Source organism: Mesocricetus auratus, unplaced genomic scaffold (genome assembly GCF_017639785.1).
Source record: "Mesocricetus auratus isolate SY011 unplaced genomic scaffold, BCM_Maur_2.0 Super-Scaffold_100008, whole genome shotgun sequence".
Lineage (NCBI taxonomy): Eukaryota > Metazoa > Chordata > Mammalia > Rodentia > Cricetidae > Mesocricetus > Mesocricetus auratus.
In genome coordinates, this window is record NW_024429192.1 from 47,810,997 (window position 1) to 47,836,183 (window position 25,187).

Consider the following 25,187-nt stretch of genomic DNA (forward strand, 5'->3'; position numbering starts at 1 on the left):
CCTGTCTCGTAAAAAACAAAAACAAAAAACAAACAAACAAAAAAAAACAAAACACAAAACCAAAATCAAACAAACAAACAAAAAAAACATAGATCTACTATGTTCCTTACACTTAAGGGTCCATCTTCTCCAGATTCTATTGGTACCCACCCCTTTCTCTCTTTTGAGGTTGGGTCACCTTACATATCATAGTCAGCCTGACTGGATTTGGAATCTCCTAGGAGATACACCTCTGGATGTGTCTATGAGTAAATTTCCAGGAGTTTTAACTGGGCGTGGAAGACCCTAAATGTGGGTTACACCATCTCATGAGCTGAGTCCTGTGCTGGACAAGAATGGAAAGTGGGGAAAGGCAGCTAAGCACTGGCATCCCCCTTCTCTGCTTCTTCATCCTGACCAATCTGCTACCACCACCTGCCTTCCCTGCCATGGGAACTGTTTTCCTGACTGTATTAGTTACTTTTCCTTTGCTGCAGTAAAATGCCCTGACAAAAGCAACCTGGAGAACGGCTTCATCTTGGCTCACAGTCCATGAAAGGAGGAAGTCACAGTGACAGGCATTTGAGGCAGCTGGTTACATTGCACTCAGTCAGAAAGTAGTGAGTTTTCTCCATCTTATGCAGTCTGGTACCCTAGCCCATGGAATGGTACCGCCTACATTCATTCAGGGTGGGTCTCACTTCCTCAATTAATCTGATTGAGGCATCTGAGCAGTCCCTCACAGGCATGCCCAGAGACCTGTCTCCAGGTTCTAGCAGGTTGACAATATAACCATCACACCTACCTTTCATTTACAAAATTCCATGAGGATAAGCTTAGTGTATATTTCCAGTGGGTTTGGTGCATAATAAAATAACTAGCATAGAGTATATGAATGAATGAATTAATGAGTGAGTGAACAGTGATGACTTTCCACAGGCTAAAGTAGTATAAGGTTTGTTCAGTTGTCAGATTTTTGTGAATAACCTTCTCATTTTTGTCTGTTTAGATTATGCTTGTGCCCTTCAGAGGGATATTTTGCTTCAGGGGAGGCTGTACCTTTCAGAAAACTGGCTGTGTTTCTATAGCAACATCTTCAGATGGGAAACTACAGTAAGATATGTTTGAGTTTGATTTGTTGATAGAAATAATTGCATAGTCAGAAATATACACAGTACTCTTAAAAGCAGTGTATTGAGGATGATTCCAAAGTGAAATCATATGTATTTGTGTATCTATATTTATGTAAATATAATGTGTTTATGCATGTGTAAATGTGTAATGTATTTTTCTAATTTCAATACATCAGGCCCCATTTGTATTTACTACAGTTTGGTTGGAAGGGCTTGATTGCCAAAGCCATGGTTACTTGACAGACTGTCTACATTGTGCAGGGTTTAAATGTGGGACCTGGGACCTGAACTCCCACGTGTCTTTCACACTCAGTCCGAGCATTAGATCCTGGGATCTGTGGGCAGAATGCTGAAGGGAGTGTGTCTGAATGCTGACCTTGATTTTCATAGAGAACACAACATGTGCTTGTGAACTCTTAAAGCAGGCCTTTCAGCTGCTAATACTCTGGATTAGATTGAGGTAGCACTTGGTATTTGGGGTTATATATGCTTCTGAAAATACACATTTCAGTTCTTAAAAAGTATTTTGTGTGTGTGTGTGTGTGTGTGTGTGTGTGTGTTTAGATTTCCATTGCTTTAAAGAATATAACCTTCATGACCAAGGAGAAAACTGCTCGACTCATCCCAAATGCTATCCAGATCATCACAGAGGGCGAAAAGGTGAGGGACTTCTCTGTCTTTACCATATTAATAACCGGGAGAACCTGTCTCACACTGATAATCCCACAAGTGTAGGTAGTTCTCAAAGCTATATGTCTTGTGGAGACATGAGATATTCCATAACAGGTTCCTGTATGTTTAAGTGATTACTATTTGCATAGGACGAAAAGGGCAGCAGGGAGGTGGGAAGGGACAGTGGGAGGTGACTAAGACAAAAGATAGTTATTCATGTATAAAGTCGTCACAATTAAATCCATTTCTTTGCATGCTAATTAAAATAAAGACAGAAATCCAAAAGAGACAGTAGTAGTCATTTGGTCACACGTTTTATGTAACACTGTCTGGAGATTGCTAGCCTGTGTCCTCTACAAAGAATATCTATGGATAAGTGGGCGTGGTGGGCCATGCCTTTGATCCTCAGGGAGCAGAGGTGGGAGGATCTCTGAATTCAAGGCCAGCCTGGTCTATAGTGGGAGTTCCAGGACAGCTAGGGCTAATACAGAGAAACCATTTCTTGACAACACCCCCCCCCAAAGAATATATATCAAGAGGTCTCAACTTAATGAATTGAAAAATCTGCCTTTGAAAATATTAATACTCAAATCATTGTGTGAATTTTTCTTAATCACTCCAGCATAGAAGTAGCTTTCTCCTCCTGTAGATAAGCACTCTGTGATAGGCAGTCACTGACTAGGCCAGTGGAAGAGATGGCCCCCTGGGAGGCTCCGTTCAAGGATGTCTCTCTCTTTCGGCACTTTCTCATTGAAATCAACTTGAAATATATGACTTTACAAAAATAGGTAAATGTAGAGAAATCTATAGGGCTAAAAACCGATGTAGAATTATAGATGGGACATTCTATTGCTTTCTATAACATCAGAGGCCTTGGAGTTTAACTTGAGTGTTTATGTTCAGAAATCCAACATTTTTGGAGTATTTTTAACACTTGAAAAACTGCATAACTTAAAATTCATATCGTTAATATATACATTTTTGAAAACTTTTTGTAATCTTAGTTTATGTGACTCAATTGACAGGTTACTATTTCAAAGTTTAGAATAAACAGCTTTCATTTTTCTATAAATTTATTTAGATTAATTTAAGAAAGTTAGGATGAACATAAACAGCTGTCTAGTTTTAGCTCATTTCCCTAGAAAACAAAACCAACACTGTGTTTTATACTATTGTTATAGAGTAGGGCTTATAGAGAAATTTCATTTATGCAACAATTATTTATCTTTCCTTTAACACAGAGGTAAGTGAGAACAGCGTGGTGAGTAGGTAGCAGTTGGCTTTGGTCAGCAGGACCCCACATCCTTCATGACAGAACTATGACACAGAAGCCCAAGCTGAATAAACCCTTTCCTAGAAAAGTTGCTTTGGCCACGGTGTTTAATCACAACAATAGAAAACCTAAGATACTGAGTGTATTTTGTTTATCAGATGTGTACTTAAATTTTCACAGTGCTTAATTCGTCTCCTTATTTTTCTTTGTAGTTTTTCTTTACGTCTTTCGGTGCCAGAGACAGAAGTTATCTAAGCATATTTAGGTTGTGGCAGAATGTATTATTAGATAAGGTAAGTGTTCATTCCAGAGGCATGCTGTAAGAAGGCACACTAGAGGCTAATGAGTACCTAAGTAGGATTTGTGTAGAGCCTTTCTGATTTCCAGGAATCGAATTCCGATGACAATTCAATTTTGTTTGGTTTTGTTTTTGTTCTTCAAGACAGGGTTTCTCTGTGTAACCGCCCTAGCTCTCCTGGAACCAGCTCTATAGAACAGGCTGGCCTCAAACTCACAGAGATCCACCTGCCTCTTCCTCCTGAGTGCTGGTTTAAAAGGTGTGTGCTACCACCACCCAGCTAACAATCCAAAATCTTATTTTTTTCTTTTTTTTAGTTTTGCAAGACAGGGTTTCTCTGTGTAACTGCCGTGGCTGTCCTGGAACTTACTCTGTAGACTGGGCTGGCCTTGAACTCACAGAGATCCAACTGCCTCTACCTCCTGAGAGCTGGGATTATAGGCATGTGTTAAAGCAAAAGATCTACAGTTATTTTTGAGTTATTTCTTAAACTTAAAATAATTCGAAGTGTTGTGTGTGGTGGCACACACTTTTAATCCCAGCACTAAATGGGCAGAGGCAAGAGGATCTCTGTGAGTTTGAGGCCAGCCTGGTCTACAGATCAAGCTCCAGGACAGCTATAGATACATAGTGAGACTTGATCAAAAAGACCCTACCCAATGCCCAATGAAAAGAAAAGTAAAGAAAGGAAGGAAGGAAGAAAATTTGAAAACTTTAGGGATTGGGCACTTGCCACCAAGCCTGATGACTTGAATTAAAAAAATAACTAAATGCAACAAAAAGAACAAAGTTTTAATGAAAAGGGTTTTTTGTAGTGGTGGCATTCGTAAAAGTATGTGGGGTGCACATGTGTGGGGAGGCCTGAGGGGGTTGTCTGTGGTCTTCCTTGACCACTCTCCATCTTACTGCTTTCACTGCTCCACAAGTTGACTGTTGTGGTTGGGTTGTCTGTCTCCGTCTCCCAGGGTTGGGGCTGTGCAGCCATTTCTGGCATTTTATGGGAGTGTTTGGGATTCAAACTTTAGTTCTCATACTCATCCAGCAAGCATTTTTATCTTCTGAGCTGTCTTCCCAGACCCCTAATTGCTGTTGTTTTGGTGGCCAAATCCAGAGCCCCCCCCATATACCCCTGAGTTCCATCCTCATCCCTATAGTTGTGCTAGTGTGCTAACTTTAGTCCCTAGGATACTGACCAAGAAAAACTAGTGAAGTACTAATGGAAGTAAAATGATAGACAATATTTAATGCAATAGAAGTCAATATTGGAAACATAAAGGGACACACATTTTTGATAAACAAAATACACTCAGTATCTTAGAGTTTCTATTTCTGTGATGAAACACCGTGACCAAAGCAACTTGGGGAGGAAAGGGTTTATTAAGGCTTCCACATCACAATTCATTATCAAAGAAAGTCAGGACAGGAACCCAAGCAGGGCAGGAACTTGGAGGCAGAACTGATGAGGAGGCTATGGAGGGATGTTGCTTACTGACTTGTTCTTCATGGCTTGCTCAGCCTGCTTTCTTGCAGAACCCAGAATCACCAGTCCAGAGATGGTACCGCTCATAGTAGGCTGGGCCCTTGCCCATCAATCACTAACTAAGAAAATGCCCTACAGGTTTATCTACAGCTGTATCTTATGGAGGCATTCTCTCAACTGAGGCTCCTTCCTCTCTGATGACTCTAGCTTGTGTGAAATTGACACAAAATTGGCCAGTATACTTGCTAAAATGATCTTTTACTAAATATTACATAATTCCTCATATAATTATAAAGGAACCAACAGTGCAATCAAGATCCAAAGATTGATGGAGTAAGAAAATATACAATTCAATTATGTGTTATGTTGGAGACAGAACAGATTCAAAGAACAAATACCTTGAAAGCAAAAGAAGAAAATAATATTACAAGCAAACAGAGAACAGTGTTGATAAGTAATACCTGACAAGGTAGACTTTAAAACTAAAGTGGAGAGACAGGAGTGCATTTGTATTGGTAGAAGGGTAGAAATTCATAAAGGTTATAAGGGCATATGTACCTAGTAACAGAGCCCTAAAGTATATAAAGAAAAAATTTACAGAATTCACAAAAGAAATACACAATTGAGCAATGACAGCTGAATTCAAAAACTGCACTTTCAGTGATGGGAACAACTGGCCAGAGTTCCATAGTAAACACTACAAACTAACTAGAACCAAAGGACACCTATGGAACTATCCAACAACAGCACATATACATTTTTCTCAAGGGCATGTGGATATTCTCCAGAACAGACAGTAATACTGGATCATAAAACAAACCTCAGAACAGTCAAAAGGACTAAAGTAATGGAAAATGTATTCTCTGATCACAGTGGAATGAAATTAGGAACCAGAGGTTCACTAGAAAGTGAAAGTTAAACAGAACATTCCTGAAGAGCCACTGGGGAAAAGAAGAAATCACAAGGGAAATTAAGAAAAAAAATCCTTTCACAAGCTAAATGAAAACAAAACTACACCAAATCTCATGGGACACTAAAGCAGCATTTAGAAGGGAAATTATAACTGTGAACACTTGTTATAGATTTAAAAAGGCTGATCTTGAGTCAATAACCTACTTTTGGCTTTATGAAATTAGAAAAAGGAGAGCATATAAACTCCATTTGAGCAGAGTCAAAGAAATATAAGCATCGGAGCAGAAATAAATGAAATAGAGCACAAATGGGCATCCATTGAATGAAAAGTTTTCTTGGAAAAAAATTAAGAATCGACAAACTTTACCTAGTTCTATCAAAGGTAAAGGAGAGGAGATAGAGTAGTGGTGCATGCCTATGATTCTGAGACTGAGGGTGTTGGAGAATGAGATTCCAGAGTTCAAAGCCAGCCTGGGGTACGTTATGATGACCCTGTCTCAACAAACCAAAGAAAGAGAAAGAAAGCAAAACAAAACTGGAGCTATGACTGAAGTGACTGAACTTACAAGTGAAACACCATTTTAAAAATTTAACATTTGCCGGGCGGTGGTGGCGCACGCCTTTAATCCCAGCACTCGGGAGGCAGAGGCAGGCAGATCTCTGTGAGTTCGAGGCCAGGCCTCCAAAACAATACAGACAAATCCTGACTCGTAAAACCAAAAAAAATTAACATTTATTGTTTAGTTATTGTGCACATGCTCATGTTTATATGTGTGCTTTGTGTGTGTGTATGACGGTGTATGATGACTTCTGTGTTCTTGGTTCACATGTGTGGAGGGCTATCATCTTCATATATATTATTTGAGCTTGTCAAATCATTGTCTTTAGCACTAGACATGTAATGCTATTTCAAGTAGGAATTGCCTCTTATTTAATAACAATAGTGGCCGTTTCTGCTCTGTAATGAGACAAGGAACAATGTTTAAACATATGTTTTAAGTACTACTTAAAACTGTCCTAACTATAATCTTTCAAAAAAATTATTTTAAGTGTATGGGCGTTTTGCCTGAAGATGTTTGTGCTTACCACATGCATGCCTGATGCCCTTAGAGGTTAGAAGAGGGTATCAGATCCCTTGGAACTGGAGTCACAGATGGTTGTGAGTTACCATGTGGGTGTTGGTAATCAAACCTGGGTCCTCTGTAAGAGCAGCCAATGCTCTTAACTTCTGAGCCATCTCTCTAACCTATAGAATCTCTCTTTTTTAAACAAAAATGTTTATTTTCTTAAAATTTGTGTGTGAGTCTGCATTAATGTATGTGCACTATGAATGTGCAGGAACTTGTGGGATTCAGGTAGTTGTGAACTACCGTGGTTGATGGAAACTGAATCCAGGAACTCTGCAAGAACAGTTAAGTGCACCTAACTGTAGGGATGAGCCCACAATACTGTTCACGCCCCAGGGCGAGGACAGGGGTACGGGCACAGGTGAGGATAAAAAAAGGGAAAACAAAGCTCTTTGTCTTGGAAGCCTGCCACACTTCTCATCTTCCCAGCTTGTATGTAAGTGCTTTCTCCTGTTAATAAATATATTAGTTTCCCCATTGCATTGATTTTCCTTCTCAGCTGAGGCATCTTTCCAACTGTAGACGTTCCCTAGAATAGAAACTAGAAGTAGGACTGGGAACAGGGTTCAGTGAATAAAGTGCTTGCTATGCAAGCATGAGGACCCACATTTGGACCTTCAGTCCCCAGATAAAAACAGGTGTACAGTGCACACCTAGAATTCATCCCATTGCTGAGGAGGCAGAGACAGAGGCACCCTGGGACTTGCTGGTCAGGGCCAGTCTTGTTGGACCAGTGAGCTCCAGGTTCTCAAATGTATGTATGTATGTATATGTATATGGTGAGAAAGTAGTTGAGGAAGACATTCCAATATCAGCAGGCATGCCTGCACAGACAAGCTCACATCACACACACACACACACACACACACACACACACACACACACAAAACTAAAAAGGCAGGACTGAAGATGTAGCTTAGTGCTAGAGTACCTAGCTTTTGCAGGGCCTTAGGTTTGATTTGGGCACTGGGGGAGTGAAGCATAGAGAGACAAAGAGAACGAACTAGAAAAACAGAAAGCTCCCTTTCTGTGTTTCTTTAGTGAATTTTGAAGAACAACAATAAAAACATACTAATACAATAATGGTAACTACCATGAATGAAGTTAATAGGTGCTAGACACAACTCTGGATAACAGGTATGCCATTGATAGTCTATATTTTTACAGATTCCACTCGACTTCTAGAACCTTCTCTGCATTCCTTCCTGTTTTTAGACAGGACACTGCTATGTCACCCAGGCCAACTTGAATTGCTATCCTTCTGCCTCTTTTTCCTCAAGTGCTGGAATCATATGGGATTGATTATGGTTGTCTATCACCATGCTAGGAGTGGTTGGTTGGTTATTGTCTACTTGACAAACAGACATACCCGAGAAGAGAGAATCTTAATTGAGAAAAGGACTCTATCAGATTGCCCTGTAGGCAAGTATGTGGGGGGATTTACTTGACTAAGGATTGATTTGGGCGGACCTAGCACACTGGGGACAGTGCCATCCCTGGGCAGGTGGTCCTTGGGTGTGTAAGAAAGGAAACTAAGCAGGCTGGTTGGAGCAAGTCAGGGAGCAGAGTTCCTCCATGGTCTCTGCTTCAGATCTTCTTCCAGGATCCTCTGCTCCCTGACTGACCTCAGGGACTGAGTGTGACCTGAAAGCCTACGGTGACATCGACTCTTTTCTCCCCAAGTTGATTTGTTCACAGTCATTATCACAGCAATAGAAACCCTAACTAAAACGTTGGGACTTGCTTTCAGTTTCTTGTTTATTTTTGTTTTTAGATTGATAAAAGGCACATGAGTTAGATTTTTTTAAATTGATGTAGAGACTTACTATGTAGTCTGTCTGGTTTGGAACTCAATATAGACCAGGCTGGCCTAGAACTCAGAGATCCTCCTACCTCTGCCTCCCAAGCTGGGATTAAAGGCGTGCGCCACCAATGCCCGGCTCCAAAGTTTTTTTTTTTTTTTTTTTTTTTTTTTGTTGGTTTTTAAGACAGGGTCTCTCTGTAGCTTTTGGAGCCCATCCTGGAACTTGCTCTGTAGACCCGGCTGGTCTCAAATTCACAGAGATCTGTCTGTTTCTGTTGGGATTAAAGGCATGCTCCATCACTGGCTGGCATGGCCAAAAGTTTACATAGGGACTGCATAATCTGGGTCCAGCCCATCTCTCCAGTCATGGTTCAAATATTTCAACTCCCCCTCTTAAATGTTCTATTTTTTTTAAGTGTGCAGTCGTCTTCAAACATGTTCTGTCTGCAACTTGCACTCCCTGTCCTTAATACATCCAATGTAGCTTTCATCTTTTTTTCCATTTTCCATTTCTCCTTTATAACACTCACTGCGATTACAACTCTTGGTTTTCATTCTCCTTGCTTGGGTTATAAACATCTAGAGGGCAAAGGCCATGTCTGTCTTGTTCACTGTCATATATTCAGTGACAAAACTCAGTGTTACCACATAGCTGGTGACATCCACCTCCACTTAGTCCACACAGTCTCCACCTGTCAGGCCCTAGGTATCAACTGCATCTCCTTCCTCTCTACTGCATGCCAGATTGGGTAATAAGTTGTATACTTAATTTAGGTTGAACCCTGAATGGTTCTGAAACAATTTTTTCCCTCTGTCCTTGGCTTTTCCCTTGGACAAAAGGAATTCCAATATTTTATTAATTAGGGATACTTCTTGTTTAGATGCTAAATCCTTTCCTAGCACTTGGGAAGCAGAAGCAGGCAGACCTGTGAGTTTGAGGCCAAGCCAACATGGTCTGCAGAGTGAGTTCCAGGACAGTCAGAGCTACACAAAGAACCCCTGTCTTGATAAATTAAAATAGAAATAAAAGAAAATGCTAAATAAATAAATAAGTAAAATAAGAATAAGATTAAAAAAAAAAAGACAGAGCACATCAGCCTGATGGCTGCTTCATCAGACAAAGGCCAAGCACCTAGGACAGCAAAGCAGGTGCTCGGGCAGACTTTGATCGGTACAGAAATGTAAGGAAGCGAGACAGAGATGAACTATCAGCAAGTTGTCCTCAGAGCCAGAGCTCTCTTTGCTCAGTCATGCTTATCATTGACTTTCTGACAGCTGCTGGGCTCCCTCTGAGTGGCAGGCAGGGAGATTTCTAATCTCTAGCTGGGAAGGAGTCCCCATGATGCAGGAGGTCATTCCCAGCTGGATGAACATCTGCAGTGTGTGAGCATGTCCTCTGAGGTCAGCCGCCTGAGCCCAAGCCCAGGATGCTGGCTGATAGAGCTGAAGCTGTTCTGCAGATAGTCATGTGGCACTTCAGTTCGTTTTCTGGTGATACTGGTGGTAGTCTCAAATGCAAGCAGTTAGAGTTTTTTTTTTCCCCCTGAGAAAGGGTTTCTCTGTGTAACAGCTGTGGCTGTCCTGGACCCTGCTTTGTAGACCAGGCTGATCTCAAACTCACAGAGATCTGCCTGTCTCTGCCTCTGGAGTGTTGGGATTAAAGGAATGTGCCACCATGCCAGCTTTAAACCTACCTCATTAAAAAGAATCAAAATTGCAATGTTAACTCTATTTGCTACATGATAGCCTAAAGAGTAAAAATATGTGTGGTGGGTTGAATAGTAGTGGCCCCCACAGGCTCATGTTTTGAATGCTTGGCCCATAGGGAGTGGCACTATTAGAGGTGTGGCCTAGTTGGAAGAAGTGTGCCACTGTGGGGGTGGGCTTTGAGGTCTCCTGTGCTCAAGCTATGCCCAGTATAGCACACAATATCTCCTTCTGCAGTTTGCTGCTCAAGATGTAGAACTCTGAGCTCCTTCTCCAGCACATGTTTGTCTGTATGCTAACATGTTTACTATGATGATAATGGACTAAATCTCTGAACTGTAGGTCACCTCCAATTAAATGTTTTCCTTTCTAAAAGTTGCCATGGTCATGGTGTCTCTTTATAAGGCTAGAAACCCTAAGACAATGTGTATTGCTGTGTTGTTCCCTCTTTTATTATTATTGTTGTTATTATTATTATTATTTGGCCTTTTTGGTTTGCAGAACTGCTCCACCTATCTTCATCCCAGTCATACAAGCCAGAACCTTGGCCAAATCCTAGTTTCTTATATTTTCTTTGCCAGTCGTGTCTACTGTCCTCAAAGTCCTCGTTATTTACCCACAGGGCTCTGATCCATCCTTGAAGTTGTGGAGCAGAGCTCTAGAAGTGTCTTTTGGGATCACAACTCTGACACCCTTCCTTTTCTGCACGAACCACGAGGTTATGCCCCACAGTGTAAAGGCCGTGGGATTCAGCCTGGCACCCAGTGCTCTCCAGGACCTGGCTGTTCCTCCAGCCTCAGAGCACACACACTTTTGTTACAGTGACCCGAGTGCCAGGTGGCCCCACTCTCTGGATGCTGGCATTTGCCACACATTTCTTGTCACATGCTCATCTTACTTGACTTTCAGCAGTGTTTGTCACCTTTGTCTACTTCCTCCGTCAGGAAACACCTGACCTCCAGGATATCAGTCTTTCTGGATTTTTCCCTTAACACTATTATTTCCCTGAACACTTTTGATGTCCACTCCTATTTACCTGTTGCATCCTGGGCTTCCTTAAGGGTCCAACTTTTGGAAGGGAGGGTTCTATTTCCTCCTTTAAGCAGATTAAATTTAGGTGTGTTCACCTAAAACCAGTAAGTTTGTTTTTCTCTAAGGAGTTTAGTAGTTAGTGAAAGAGGTACACAGATACCAGTTACAGATAAACTTTCTCACAGTTATTTGGTCAGCAGAGGAAGTGTACATACCTACAGTTTCAACCAGTGAGAACCTAGTACAATACAGCCAGGTTTCACAGGGGCAGTTGGTTTCCCGTGTGCCTCCTTCACATGAGGGAGAGGAATTGTTATTTTATTTTATTTTTAGATAAGGTCTTTCTACTATGTAGCTCTGACTGTCCTGGAACTCACCATGTCCTATGTAGACTGGGAGATCCACCTGCCTCTGCTTCCCGAACACTGGTATTAAAGGTGTGTACTACCACACCAGACTGACAGGAGTGGGTAGAATTCTTCAGTGTCATTCTGATAACGTCATAAGACTTAAGTGTTATCAAAAGCTCGTCTTTGTAGTTCATCAAGGGACCTGTCTGTACACGGGACTAAATTAATAGCATGAATTGGTTGAAATTAAGGCAAGTTGTGATTTTTTTCATTTAAAACATTTCTTCTTGGGAGAAATTAGAATTGGTAGATGAGACTCTCTGTACTATTTATTGTAGTCTAGGACTCTGCCAGGAAGTTATTCTGAGTGAACTACAGCCAGAAATATTTTCAAGGGAAAGAATTATTGAGTAAGCAAGATGTCACCTTCAACTTCTCAGTGACGAAAGACATGCTGAATGCCTTACCTGAATAGCTGGCCCTTCCTGTTCCTCCCTGACATTCCAACTCTGGAGCATAGGATCTGCTCTAGTTGAAAAGGCAGAGTTTGGTCAGAATACTGGTCAGTAAGTGATAAATGAACAGATATTAGTGACTTGCTTGAGTTGAATTGAAAAGTGTTGTCATGGGGAAGTTTAAGTTTTAACACAGTTTGTTTCCAAGTGGGATTAAAATAATATTGCAGTAGGTATTTCCCATTACAGCACACGTGGGATCTTTTCATTTGTAGCCTGTCTTCGATCTGTATGAGGAACAGAAGAAATTAGGAACTGTCCCTTTAATAAAATACTGTTTACCTATCCTCCTCTAGTGGGCGTGGCTTAGGAACCTGTCGAGTGAGGTGTGACTTCAGCTGTGCATTCCGACCAGCCCCTAGCAAAGAGGGCTGGTGCTCTGAACCCGGAAGCCACAGCTGAGGCTTCCAACTGTACTCGAACTTGGCTTTTACATGGCAAAGTGCCTTACAGCAGAATAGAAAATCGAAGGAGCGATTTTGTTTAGCTGTTATCGAAATTTTGAAGCTCTACTGTGGATAAAGATTTCAGAGACCACTTAGAACACAAAGCTTTCTGGGCTAGAAATTGATCCGCTGACTTTTGAGTCCTATCGGATTACTGCTTGGTTCATCTTTATTTTGCTCAAGTATCTGCAGGTGAGCCCGGATCTGCATCTTTGCCGGTAGGTGGTCAGCTTTCCTGTAATATTTGGGTCATTTTTCCCCCTAAGGTTTGGCTGCTAAATACTGAAAAAGTTGTTACTATCCGAGTATATTTGAACAGTGTGATTGTCAATAGCCATGCCTTTGTGACAGCTGGGCAACCTTACAAAAATAATCATTAAAAAAAAAACAGCAAATTTGCAACACCATGAATTAAATGAGTCTTGTTTTGTTCTCCATTAAGAAAGTATATATTTACATTTAACGAATGGATCAAAATATATGTTGAAATTACCTTTCTAATTAACTTAACAGCATTTTGTTTTTAATCTTTTACTTGCAAGTTGCCTTTCTTTCACCATTAGGAAGCCAAGTGTTCACCATTGATTTGTTGTTTGCTTTAATTTTTATCTTTAGAAATGTCTACTATTTCAAAAAAAGTTTTTTGTGACAGGCTAATAATCGAACACAGGTGTGCAGAAAAATTGTCTTCTTTGGTAATGCTAACCACCCTTTTATGACATGTCTTTTGGAAGACTTAGTTAATTCACAGTATGAATTATTGCTATGAAAACAGAGTCCACCCAGAATCTCTGGGGTAGAAGTCAAGCTCCTTTAGGACCAAGGACAGTAGTTCCTTAACTGTCAGCAATAGGCCTTTGTATTTTTCTTCCCTGAATATTCTGCTTCAGAAGACTTTATCCACTAAGAAGACAACACTAGGAAACAGTGAACATTACAAATGTTCTGTTTTCTAGATGTGATATTTTTCAGTTAGGGTTGGCCAACCTGAGATTTCCATTCTGTGTTAATACACAATCAGCTCTGAGCAAAGAGTCTTGTGGTTTTTTTTAATTAACTCGACTCCTTTATTGTAGTTATTTGGAAGGATAATTTTTGACATTTTGAAATGTGGATAATGACGTCTGAATTGTCATAAAGCGTTCTTGTGGTCCTCTGGTCATCTGGGCTCAGCAAACAGAGGTGGAAAGCAGACTTTCCCTTTTCAGCTCCTGATTCCAGGAAATCTAATGAAGCCCATCTGGTAAATCGGGTGCACAGCTGTGGCAGAGGGGCGAGGGGAAAGGAAGTGGTGTTTGCTGTAGGGACTAGCAGGCCTGGCTTCAGGGCAGTCTTACATTGGGCCCCATTAAACATTTTTATAGTCTACTTCCTGCCTTTAAAACAGTTCTCCAGTTGGGCTAACATGAAACACTAGCTTTGTAACAAACAATACTTACAGTCATGTATTCCCTCACTGTTTATGTGTTGGTTGCTTCTCCCCATCTCTTCTTTTTCTCCTTCTCCTTCTTCCTTTCCCCATCCATCTTTCCTTCCTCTTACCCAGAAGCCCTTCTCCACTGTGGAGCTTCATCTGGCCACCCTGGTCCTTAGTAATATTTTCTTCTTTCTCTCTTCCCTATCCCATTGATTCTACTAGCCCATTAGCACATGATCATATGTGTTCTCTTTAATAGTGCCCTATATCACTTCAAATATATTAAAATTACTTGATGCAGAGATCGTTTTATACCCTTAGCATCCTAGTGCGGTGCCACACATTTTGTTGCCCATAAATAGCTGTGGAATAGATGAAAGATCTTGTTGACAGTTGCTTCAAGTGCCATGCTGTCTCTCTCTTGTCTTGCTTAATCATATAATTAACTGTAATGCTTCTAGAATCCCGTCTGTTAGTTGCTAGAATGTGATGTTTTTGTTTTGCTATACAGTTTACAGCTTACTATATTTGGTGATTAAGTTGTTTTTGTTTTAGTTTTTTCTTGAGACAGGGTTTCTCTGTGTAGACCCAGCTGTCCTGGAACTCATTCTGTAGACAAGGGTGGCCTCGAACTCACAGAGGTCCACCTGTTTCTGCCTCCTGAGTGCTGTGACTAAAGGTGTGCGCCACCACAGCTTGGTATGATTAAGATTTTTTAAAAAAATTTTGAGTGTGTGTGTGTGTGTTTGTGTGTGTGTGTGTGTGTGATGCCCGTGCAGTCCAGAAGGAAGTGTCAGATCCTTTGGAGCTAGAATTCCAGGTGTTTGTGAGCCACCTGATTTGGAGCTAGGATCTGAACTTTGGTCCTCTGATGGAGCTGTCCTTGAAACCACATAGCCATTTCTCTGCTGTATCTGGTGATTTTAACTCTGATATGCTATCTATATGCAAGCTGGACCTTATTAAAAGTAAATTAGTACTCTGAAGGTGGTTTTCTTATATTCTCTATTTTAGGAAAATATAGAATTCACTGGTGTACAAACTTTTAAAAATGCTTAGAATATTCAGATACAATATTGAGTTAAAAGTTTCGATTCTGAGCTGACATTTAGAACTCTGAATGGTGATCATAAGTTGTGTGGATTTTAGATCAGTAATTGCCACGAATGATAAATAAATTACTTTTATAAAAAGAATAAGCATTTTACTTTGTGTTTATAATAGCTACTTTATTGCATACTTTGAAAACCTGCCATTTTCTAATTGCATGTGCCTTTTAGTCCCAACTGGTTTGGAGAATAGCTTGAGCCCAGGATCAGTCTGGACAGCACCCCATCTCAGGGAAAACATTATATCTGTTTATCCATTTCTTGCATCAACTCTTTATTTACTAAGTTTTTGTCTGCATATAGGCCTGTGCACCACTTGTTTGCCTGAGATGGCCAGAAGATGCCCTGGAACTGGAGTTATACATGGTTGTTTACCACCATGTAGGTTCTGGGAGTCAAGCCCAGGTCCTCCAGAAGAGCAACCAGTGCTCTTATCCATGGAACCATCTCTCCATATTTCCTGTATCAACTTCATTCGTTTTGTTTTTTGAGATGGAGTTTCTGTGTGTAACAGCCCCAGCTGTCCTGGAACTAGCTCTGTAGACCAGGCTAGCTTCGAATTCACAGATATCTATCTGCCTGTCTCTGCTTCCTCGGTGCTGGGATTAAAGGCATGCATCATCACCACCTGGCCTGTTTTAAGTCTTATTAGATGGGCATAATTAACTTTTCTTTTGCAGCTCTGAGAATTAAGCTCAGAGCAATGTGGATGCTACACAGCTCTCCACTATTAAGCTGTATGCCCAGCACTCATCAGGACATTTTTATAGAAAACAGAAAAGAGAGGGACAAATAGGTAAAAAAATTTACCACAGTCACACCTTGAATGCTCATGCCATGCATACTTTGACTTTGACCTTTGTGCTTTGAATTGCTATATGTTATCTCTTGTATTTTCCAACACCCATGCAATGTTTCTGTTATCTTAGAGCCTGACCAGGCAGGAGTTCTGGCAACTACTCCAGCAGAATTATGGCACGGAGCTGGGTTTAAATGCTGAAGAAATGGAAAACTTGTCATTATCAATAGAAGAAAATGTGCAGCCAAGGTACAGTGAGGTGATTTAAAATGTCAAGGTGCATTATGAACCATTAAAAAGGAATTATTTTAGGTTCTTCTAATTCTGAGTTTCTATTAATTTATCATTTTGGTATAGTTTGCCTTGTTGGTAGAGTAGGGTTTAAGTTGGGAGAGAAAAGGATCATTTACTAAATTGGTAAGCAAAAGCAGAATAGGAAAGCAGGTTAATGAAGCTATGACTCTTAAGACTTGTTTAATTTTAGAAATCCTTTTATTAAGGATCTGGAGTAGGAACTGGTGAGGTCTCCGTGCTATAGGAATCACTGTAAGTGCAAAGGATGAGTGGTTTTGTGATTTCTCGAGGACTGGCCAGCTAGTGACATGTGCTTGGCACTCAGTAAGCATTGACCACATTAGTGAAAGGAGATGACAGTACCGTGCAGATGCAAGCAATGACAATACAGGGGTGGTGTGGTGCTACTCTGTGAGAAAGAAATTAGTAGAGGAAGATCAAGCAATGACAATACAGGGATCATGTGGTGATACTCTGTGAGAAAGAAATTAGTAGAGAAAGATCATGTTGACACATATTCATTAAGAAGTGTGAACATTTTATAAACTGCCTATTCAATGTTAATTGAGACCATAGTAATAAAAACAAGAACAGTACATTAATATATATCCAAAAGACCCATTCATACAACAAGGATGTCTGTTCCACTATGTTCATAGCAGCATTATTTGTAATAGCCAGAACTTGGAAGCAACCTAGATGCCCCTCAACCGAAGAGTGGATAGAGAAAATGTGGTGCATTTACACAATGGAGTATTACTCAGAATAAAACAAAACAAAACAATGGAATCCTGAGATTTGCAGGCAAACGGATGACACTAGAAGAAACCATCCTGAGTGAGGTAGCACAGTCACAAAAAGAGAAACGTGGCATGTACTCTCTCATATATGGAATTTAGACAAAGATCTGGGAAGTGCCAGCCTACAATCCCATGGCCAGAGAGTCTGGGAAACAGAACCTTCATTCAGTGGCTGATGGAAGAAGAGGCAGACTCCCTCGGTTAAGTACTGAGCTGAACTCAAGAAATCCAGTGACAGAGAGGGAGGACTGATGACCAAAGGGATTAAGACTGGGCTTGTTTAACCCCCAGAAACAGCTGACCTGACAAGGGTTAACTTTTGAATCCCAGGCTGATGCCTGGGAATCCAGCATGGGACTGATCAAGACCTTCTGAATGTGGGTGTCAGTGAGGAGGCTTAGGTAATCTATTGAGTCTTGGGCAGTAGATCAGTATTTATCCCGAGTATACAAATGGACTTTGGACTCCCATCCAACAATGTGAGATGCACTCTCAGAAATGACAGATTATGGACACCCCCAAGGAGGGCCTCACCCTCCTTGGGGAAATGAGGGGATATTGGGAGGGTTAGGGGGAGGACACGGGAGGAGGGGAGAGAAAAGGAGAGGGACCTGGAATTGACATGTGAAACAACCTTGTTTCTAATTTAAATTTAAATTTAAAAATAAATAATAAAAAGAAAAAAATTCTATAGGTTAGAGAAGCCAAGACCAAAGATCAGATCTTGACTGGTTTGGAGTCTAGCCTTTGTGGGCTGAGCCGTCTCTCCAGCCCTCCAAATCTTACTTAAATATGTTGACAGTCTTAATACATACACGGATGTTTCCTTCTCTGAACAGTCTTCTATTCTGCTGCTCCAGCCTGTATTGTCTCAGCTCATATCAATATTTTATAGTCTTTTTTCACATGATTGCAATGCATATTTTATCACTTTTCCATGAAGTTCAATTTTTTCCATTGCAATGACATCATAAAGTTTACTGTCTCAGGTATCAAACTGTATGAAAATCAGCTTCCTAGTGCAGAGAACCTTGGATGGTAATCAGTTGGATCTGGGCTGTGGTTTGTAGCTGAGATATCTCATGCAAATCTTTGTACACTTCTGATGCTCGGTTTAATCATCTATGAACACAAGGCAGTTAGATTCGGTGGCTTTACAGTCTTGCCAACTTGTGATCTTTCTAGTTTCTGAATCAGGAAAGGATAATCATTTTGACCAAGTGTAAAGCTGCAGTCTAGTCTCCTGGTGACTGTTTTCTAAGAGAACCTGTAGCAGGTTCTTCATGCTCTGTTCTCTCTTGTTCACTCTTTGAAAACAGCACACTTGTTTTGATCCTATATTTCCTCAGCTCTCCGCATTCTTTTTCTCTAGTCTCATTCTTGCTTTCCTCTCTCTGTTCTTATCTCCATCCTTCTTAAACTCCTGAGATTGCCATACTCACATGGTGAGCTATTTCAAGGATCCATACTTTCTTTCTCTCTCGGTCCCCACTGAGCACCACCATCCTGCCTATCCAGGAGTCAGCTGGCTGCAGGTCTACTAACCATTGTTGGGCAGAGTTAAATAGGGCTTGTGCTGATGAATTTTCTGTCAGCTTGACACAAGCTAAAGTTGTCTGAGAGGGGGTGTCTTAGTTAAGCTGAAGAGACACCATGACCACAGCAACTCCTTTTTGTTGTTTTTTTTTCAAGACAGGGTTTCTCTGTGTAACTCTGGCTGTCCTGGAACTTACTTTATAGACCAGGCTGGCCTCAAACTCAGAGATCTGTCTGGGACTAAAGGCATGCCCTGCCACAGGTTTGGCTTACAGTTTAGAGGTTTAATCCATTATCATCATGAAGGGGACGTCATGATGGTGGTGTCTGCATATGGTGCTGGTGCAGATGAGGGTCCTACATCTGTAACTCACTCTTCCTCCAACAAGGCCACTACTCCTAACAGTGCCACTCCTTTTGGGGGACATTTTCTTTCAAACCACCATAGGAGGGAAACTTCAATTAAGAAAATGCCTCTAAGCAGTCAGTACTGAGGAACCCACAGTACCATTAGGGACCTCAACTCAGGTCAAGCTGAATCCTCATCACAGAGAAGAATTTTAGGACAAACCAGAGTAAAACAAGTTTGCTAAGTAGATAAGGTGATCGGAACAAGCACATGCTTAGATATAAGCATGGGGGTGGCAGGCAAAAAGAGAGGCCTACCTTTTAGGAAAAAAGAACACATCTAAGACATGGGTGTGGGGCTTCTCAAGAGAGCCATGCTTAGTCTTCTTTGTAGTGGATATGTGTATTTATACTGTCATTTAAAAAGTTATATTGTTTAAAGGTATATATAATTCATTACAAAGCTTAAAGATGAACAAAGTGTAAAGTTAAACTTTAGAGATTGAGACTATATGGTTTACTTATTTCACTTAAAGAATTTTCGTTTGTTAAAAGAACTATAATGTGACTTTATGTGGTGTGTTGCTTAGACTTAGGGATGAGAGAAATGTTGGCACAATTAAGCCTCAGGACATAAACATTCTCATCCTCACTAAACATAGATGGTTGTTTGTCTGAACTGCCTTGTTTGAGATGTCTTTAGGAACACTGGTATTTTCTTTTAAAGCAGTCTTTTGTTTGTTTGTTTATTTGTTTGAGACAGGATTTGTGTAGCTCTGGCTGTCCTGAAATTCAGCCATCTCTGTAGCCCACACTGGCTCTGAACTCATAGAGATCTGCCTCCATCTACCTCCTGAGTGCTGGAATTGAAGGTGTGTGCCACTACACCTGGCTCTTTGCCAGCAGTTTTGATTTTGTCCATTTGTGTTGAAGTTTCTAGACACGTAGCTAGAAGGAAATGCAAACTAGATCTCAGAGTGAGGGATCTATTTCCCTTCCTGCTTTCCCTCATTTTTCCTGTCTTTGGGTCCAGCCTTAGCCTGACTGATGGCCATTGTATTCAGACAGGAGGAGCTTGTGCCTCCTAGAGGGCCTGGCTACCTCTGCTGAGACTACATCAGAAGCAAGACTTGTAAGACTGATTTCAGGTGCCAAGTGTCATCTGAACCAAACAGCTTCCTGCATCTTCGAAGCTTTGTGATTTTATACTTAAACAAGCATCTGATTGGATACTTCTGGGGCCACTTGTACTTCATTATACTTGTAGTAGTTTCTGAAATGTGGGATTTGCATAGGGGTATATGGTTTATTTTCAAGAATGAAGTCAGCTGGTGTCTGTCAGAGGATAGCTCGTTATAACTGGAACTGCTGCCGGGTGGTGGTGGCGCACGCCTTTAATCCCAGCACTCGGGAGGCAGAGGCAGGCGGATCGCTGTGAGTTCGAGGCTGGGCTGGACTGACAGCCTCGAAAACAATACAGAGAAACCCTGTCTCGTAAAAACAAACAAACAAACAAACAAAAAAACTGGAGCTGCTTACGGCATAACAATCTATTGTTTGTTGAGATGATTTGTTAGACTAGCAAAGACCTCAGAGAGGAGCGCCAAGGACTGTGTGCCTGGAGGTGACTTCTTCCCTATCGTTGTGTTTTCTACAGAAGTCCAGGAAGAAGCAGTGTGGATGACTCTGGGGAAAGAGATGAAAAGTTCTCCAAGGCCGTCAGCTTTACACAGGAGTCAATTAGCCGAGTTTCAGAAACTGAATCCCTGGATGGAAACTCACCAAAGAGAGTTAGTATATGCTGTTTCCTAAAACCTACACCTATATGAGATCAAGTTAAAAAAAAAAAAGCAATGTATTTGAAATGTTGAAAAGCTTAGGCTATCCGGCTGCTGCTTTGTTTTAGAAACAGAGTATATATCTCTAAGTAGCAGAGGTTATGTGGAGGAAGTATGTGTTATTCTTTAAAGATGGTTAAGGTGTGGGCCCCTGAGAAACATGTTAAGACACTAGTACTTCTTAAAATATAACAGGACCCAGAAATCTGTAGTCGGCAGAATTTCCCCAAGCGAAGGAATGCATGTGGTGGAGAAAGTCTGTTTAGAATGGGGAGAGACAGGCCTTTGAGCACAGCTGGGTCACAGAGGCCTCATTCTCTTCTTTTTAGTAGAAACTTCTTAGATAACACATTGAAGATGACATTCCAGCTAGCAACCGACTTTTCAGTTAGCATGTAAGCTTCATTTTTTTCCAGTATTGTAAGTTTAAGTGGTCTACAGCACTAGTTCTATAACAGCCAAGGCTACACAAAGAAAGCCTATCTTGAAAAAAAAAAAAGAAAGGAAGGAAGGAAGAAAGAAAGGAAGAGTTGGTAGCTATGAAGGTACTGAGAACAATTCCTAGCATTCATTGAGTGTCCTAAAACCATAGGCTGTTGTAATTGAAAGTGAACCTGCATGTAGCTAGTAATGGTTCTTTTTTAAGACCCCTTTGGGAAAACACTGACATATAATTTATTCATGTGAAAAACCCCTGAATTTTACACTTGTTTTAGACAATCATCCTTCATCATGCATCTATGTCAGCCTACTTTTATAAAACTTGTTCAGTATAAGTTTTATAAAATAGACACTTAGGGATCTAGTACTGCACAAAGAATGTCATTCTTGGCATGTGAAACACTCAGCTAGGGGAGGTAGCAAGTTGGAGGTTTTCTTGCAGTCTTATTATCCCTTTATCAAAGTCCATCTCTGAGGAGTGGGTTCTCAGGACTCTAGTCTCTCTTAGTCCTTTTCACTTGCCCCATCTTCTGTGGCTCCTCTTGGAATACTTAGTCTGTTGGATCTTACCTCTAGTTCTGTTCCTAAAATAAGTTGCCTGTTCTCTTCATCATGAATGGGATGTAAACGAGTGCAATAAACTGATCACTTACTTGCTGATGTTTAGGACAGAGATTTTCAGCTTTGGAAACTAGGTCTTTTCCCAAGGAGCATTATGGTGAGACTCTCAGGTCTCAGAGGACAGTAAATGTTGTCTGTCTTTCACTTTGTTTGATGTTTTACTTCCATCAAATTGAAAATAACAAAAAAAAAATCAGAAACAACTATTTTCCAGATGGAAACATGCTTGTTATAACATTACTAATCCTGTAAAATACAGGAAAGTATCTGGAGATAAAAACAACACAGACACCAACATTTGTTACCTTTCATGTAAGTATCTATATTCCTATAATAGGAAATACAATTTAGTTAACAGGAAGAGAAATATATGTGTGGAGCTCTGCTCAGCTGTTTGAGAGGTTCTAGGTCTGCTAAGTAACCATAATGCTTTCTCCCGTGGAATTCCCAAATGTGTCACCTCTTGATTTTAGCTGTAGTCTTCTCTGCTTGAAGAGTCAGTTCTCTGGGTAGGGTAGTGTAACTCATTAGCAACATGTGTCCTGGGTTCCAGTTACCACCCAGCTTCCCCATTGGCCAATGAAAACCTGTGTCCACCCTAGAGCTGAGTGTCTGTTCAGGGCTAGGCAAGCATCTTCTAGGACAGAAAGGAGAAAGGCTGGATGTATGTTTTGTTCTGTCTTTCATCTGTGTACACACAGTGCAAAACAGAATTTTTCTGTATAGTTAACACAGATTCTTTATCTTACTAATTATAGTTAGTTCTATTTGAGTTATAACATAAAAATAGCATTTATATTTAATGTCTATCATTTAATTTACTATCAAAATGACATGTCCTTATTAAACATGCCCAGAAAGTATACATGTCACATTTTAGTATATTTTAATAACTTATCTCTAGAACCAGTTGGCTATGAATTCACTCCTCTCCTCACCACACTCCTAGGTGATTTCTATCACTTTATTTTCTTTCCATTTCTATTTTAGTTATTGGTTTTGAGAGATGGGTGAGAAGTGTACACCAGATAAAAAACAAGCTGGGTTTGGCCTCTCTCCCTTGCCCACCCCAAAGGTCCAATTGTTCCTTATTTTTGCCTCCATCCCTTCCCTTCCCTTCTGCTTTAGCTGCTCACATGCTGCTAACTTTCTTTGAATCCTTTTTTTTTCCTTTGAATCCTTTTTACATGGTACTCTTCATAAACACATCATTCGTACTGCATGAGAACACTTCAGGGAGACCTTTATTATCTACCATGTCAAGAGTAGCAGTCAATCTTAACAGAATGCCGTAAATGTTTTTCAAAAAGCAGCATTTCACGCCTTTACTCTTAATATTTACAATTACAGTTCTTACCATGAGACCTAAGCTTAAGTCAGTTTTTTACTTTTTAACTGAATTGTTTGTATTTTAGGGATTAGGAAAAGAAGAGCTCCAGAGTGAGAAACATTTGAAAAAAAGCCCTTCACTAGTTTCAGAGAAGAGGTTAAGTAGAGCGCCCTCCAAATCACTGGACTTGAATAAAAATGAGTACCTTTCTCTGGACAAAAGCAGCACTTCAGATTCTGTTGACGAAGGTAAAGAATGTAAATCTTAACAGAATTCCAGGCATGTCTTCTAATGTTTACCCTTGTGGTAGGTGTGTGCAGAGTGAGAGTTCGATTGTGGCAGCCTCATACTATAAGGAGCCAGAAAAGGAATGAATGTGTACAGAACACAGGAAAACAACTTGTCAGTCTAGCCCATCTGCCTGTCTCTCAAAGCCTGGAATTTGAAAGTCTCCATTAGGTTGGCTTAGAATTCCAAGCTTTCAGGAACAGCAAGTCAGGGCACAGTGAGATATCTCAGTGCAAGCGATCTTGAGTTCAACCCCCAGTACCCAGGACCCAGCTTTGGTGGCCATGGTGGTGCAGGTCTGTACTCCCAGCAAGAAAGAGGTAGAGACAGGCAGATCCTTGGTCTCACTGGCCAGGCAGCCTAGCCTAATCAGCAAGGGCCAGGTCCCATTGAGAGATGAGACCATGTCAACATATAAATGTGGATGACTCCTGAGGAACCACACCAAGAGTTGTCTTCTAGACCATACACATATACACACATACACACACACACACACACACACACACACACACACACACACACACACACAGAGAGAGAGAGAGAGAGAGAGAGAGAGAGAGAGAGAGAGAGAGAGAGAGAGAGAGAGAGAGAGAGAGAGAGAGAGAGAGGAGAGAGCTTTCATTCAGTGGGCATAGTGAAAGCAAATCTGTTACTAGAAAGCCTGTATGCTGCTCCTGCAGACTAAGTGGGTAAGATGTTGCCATTGTTAGTGTATTGAGTCTACCTGTGCTTTACCTAGAGAGAAAGAAGTCAAGGGGTTTTGGTTTAAACACATGTAGCTAATTAACTGCATGAAGGCTGAATTGAGGACAAAACCTTTGAGACCTGTGTTCTTTTCATTTCTAAAGTAGTTACCAAATTATTGCTATTATTATTACTTCCCAAGTTATTACTATTATTATTGTTGGAGATAGGTTCTCATTGTGTCATCTTGAGTGGCTGGCCTGTAACTGACTTTTTAGTGCTGCCGATCTCAGATCCTCCTGCCTCTGCCACTGCTTGAACTAAAGGGGTGAGCACTTCCCAATGTCTTCTTTCTCTTCCTTCTTTTTTTGGGGGGGGGTCTACGAGACAGAGTTTCTCTGTATTGTTTTGGAAGCTGTCCGTCCAGCCCGGCCTCGAACTCACAGCGATCCGCCTGCCTCTGCCCCCTAGTGCTGGGATTAAGGCGTGCGCCACCACCTCCCGGCTCTCTTTCTTTGTAAAAAAGGATGTTTGTTGGCTGTGGTGGTGCACAACTGAACCCCAGCATTTAGGAAGTAGAGACAGGAGGTCTCTGTGTGTTTGAGGCTACGCTGGTCTACATAATTAATCCCAGGCTAGCCAAGGCTCATAGTGACACCCTGCCTCAAACAAACAAGCATCTTAACAAAGGCCTGCAAGCCTGATTTTTACACACACACACACACACACACACACACACACACACTCACACACATGTGCACACGCTCACATGCACACACATGTGCACATACACACATATGAAAGCAAGTAGTCATGGCAGGTGCACATTCTGGGATGAATATTAATTTAAATTACTGTGTGGCTTCCAATAGGAAATAGAATGTCTAGAAAGTAACTCTTAAAAAGATTATTTAGAAGATTATTATTTTATTCTGTATAGGTGAAGTTACA

General features: G+C 40.9%; 1 protein-coding gene across 7 annotated transcripts in view; it reads left to right on the plus strand.

Moving 5' to 3' along the window:
- Positions 1-25,187, plus strand: part of Gramd1c (GRAM domain containing 1C) — a 76,485-nt gene that overhangs the window by 30,128 nt on the left and 21,170 nt on the right. For 4 of the 7 annotated variants that reach the window (XM_040750794.1, XM_040750797.1, XM_005074747.4 and 1 more), the window contains exons 4-9: positions 989-1,092; positions 1,677-1,772; positions 3,270-3,350; positions 16,184-16,302; positions 20,689-20,821; positions 23,347-23,509. In XM_040750794.1, coding sequence (XP_040606728.1) covers positions 989-1,092; positions 1,677-1,772; positions 3,270-3,350; positions 16,184-16,302; positions 20,689-20,821; positions 23,347-23,509 — 696 coding nt within the window. Of the gene's footprint in view, positions 1-988; positions 1,093-1,676; positions 1,773-3,269; positions 3,351-12,643; positions 12,947-16,183; positions 16,303-20,688; positions 20,822-23,346; positions 23,510-25,187 lie in introns of those variants that run through there. The other 3 variants (XM_040750796.1, XM_013116911.3, XM_021229893.2) reach the window with 3 other exon arrangements.